This window comes from Chelonia mydas, chromosome 1 (assembly GCF_015237465.2).
Source record: "Chelonia mydas isolate rCheMyd1 chromosome 1, rCheMyd1.pri.v2, whole genome shotgun sequence".
Lineage (NCBI taxonomy): Eukaryota > Metazoa > Chordata > Testudines > Cheloniidae > Chelonia > Chelonia mydas.
In genome coordinates this window covers 5,941,446-5,943,570 of record NC_057849.1, presented here as the reverse complement: position 1 = coordinate 5,943,570, position 2,125 = coordinate 5,941,446, and the positions used below count along the sequence as shown (strand labels likewise).

The window sequence follows — 2,125 nt, the reverse complement described above, 5'->3', positions numbered from 1 at the left end:
TAGCTAACCAATTATATCCCACCACCTTAATTAGTTTACACCCAGCAAAATTAATTGTACAGCAGACAGAAACAATCACAGAACCATATCGAGACCATGCAAATAAACAATAGCAAAGTGGGAACTATAATGACAAAACAATACAGGAGTGAGGATTTCACAATGACATCTATAAAGACATAAGGGTTTCCCAGCTGTGTCTATTGATAAGTGAGTTCTTACCAAACAGAACTATCAAACTAAATTTCCTTTTACATTTTCTAGGCTCTTCCCTTTCTCTGGAGGTGATAGATCGGATCACCTTGCTAACAGCCCCAGATTGACTAGTTTGGAATGTGAGGATGTGACTGGTTGATTCCCAGCTTATGGCTGCCTCTGCTGCTTAGCCAAAGGCCTTAACCTAAGAACAGGGCCTCAGACTGTCACTGTGAGAGAAGGCCCTTACACAGGTTCTTTCTTGTGTACCTCTATTACTAGCTAAATGATAAACATATACCTACATTCTTAAAGTGTAGGCATTTACAGGCAGGCCTGAATATCTATATCCTAACAAGGATTGTTTTAAAAAGTCTTGGAAGGGCTCCTTCCTGATTTACACCACAAAATATGTCTAACTAGTGGGTGTCAGGGGGAAGCTTTCCCTGGAAGCAGTTTATCTCATAACTGCCTGTTGCAGGGTTTCTTCCACCTTCCTCTGCAGCATTTGCAACTTGCACTGGATACTGGGCTGGATGGACTACAGGTCTTATCCAGTCTGGCAATGCTGGTGGTGTAAATCCAAGACTTTGGTTTTGCTGATCTTCCTTGAGCTCCTGGGAGTCTCTAGACTTGCACTGAGAACAGAGTGATGTCTCGCTTAATATCATGTAGTTTTCTGTTCCTTTTCCTTTCAGGAAGTAGAGCTCAAAACTCCTTGGACCAGCCCAGTACATTATGTCAGCTGTCAATGACACCAAATTCAAATCTGCAGTGTTCCTTCTCACTGGGTTACCTGGGCAGGAAGACGTGCATCTCTGGATCTCTATCCCCTTCTGCTTAGTGTATGTCATTTCCATAGTAGGAAATTCAGTCATTCTGTTTATTATAAAAACAGATCCAAGCCTCCATAAGCCCATGTACATTTTCCTTTCCATGTTGGCTGTCACAGACCTTGGCTTATCGATATCCACCATACCGACGATATTGGGGATATTATTATTTAACTCTAGGGAGATCAGCCTTGATGCCTGTTGTGCCCAGCTGTTCTTCATCCACTCGCTTTCATACATTGAATCCTCTGTGCTCTTGTTGATGGCCTTTGACCGCTTCATTGCGATCTGTAACCCACTGAGATATGCTTCCATCTTAACCCCACTGAGAATAGCCAGGATGGGACTTTTCTTTGTGCTAAGATCGGTGGCCCTTAACATCCCACTTCCCTTTCTCCTGAAACGATTCCGATACTGTCGAGCCAATGTCCTCTCCCATTCCTACTGCCTGCACCAGGACGTCATGAAGCTGGCTTGTTCTGATATCACAGTCAACAGCATTTATGGCTTGTCTATTAAACTCTTGGCGGAGGGGCTGGACTCGCTGCTCATCTTTCTCTCTTATGTGATGATCCTCAAAACTGTGCTGAGTGTCGCATCCCACATGGAGTGCCTCAGGGCCCTGAACACCTGCGTCTCCCATCTCTGCGCCGTCCTGCTCTTCTACATACCAGATATCAGCTTGTCTGTGATACACAGATTTGGGAACAGCTCTTCTCCCTTCCTTCAGATTCTCTTGGGCTATGTCTACCTGCTGGTCCCACCCCTGATGAACCCAATCGTGTACAGCTTGAAAAGCAAACACCTTCGTGCACGTATAATGAGGGTGTTCATCAAGTGAAGGGTCAATTCATCACCTGACTCCAGTGCTGGTGATATAGGCCATGAAAAACATGGGCCACCTATTCCATCCTGGACACTTACATCCGAGATGACATGAGCTACTGATCTCCACTCTGTAGAGAGACGTTCCAAAGAGGTCTTTTGTTTGTGGAGAGCCAGGGGACTGGCGTTGGCCCATAATAAGCCATATCAGTGGCTGCTCCAACCTCAGAATTCCTGTTGATACAATCAGTAAAGAGAAGGGATGTGGATGT

At 45.0% G+C, this 2,125-nt stretch overlaps 1 protein-coding gene across 1 annotated transcript; it reads left to right on the top strand.

The window, feature by feature from the left end:
• The first annotated feature begins 906 nt into the window (after nucleotides 1-906).
• LOC102945678 (olfactory receptor 51G2) lies at nucleotides 907-1,869 on the top strand. The gene has a single exon (XM_007069849.4). It carries the CDS (start codon nucleotides 934-936, stop codon nucleotides 1,867-1,869), a length of 936 nt encoding a protein of 311 aa, XP_007069911.1. The 5' UTR covers nucleotides 907-933.
• The last annotated feature ends 256 nt before the right edge of the window (nucleotides 1,870-2,125 follow it).

Bases quoted from the DNA above. Each gene is read 5' to 3' on its own strand.
- LOC102945678 (XM_007069849.4), top strand. From the start codon at position 934: ATGTCAGCTGTCAATGACACCAAATTCAAATCTGCAGTGTTCCTTCTC.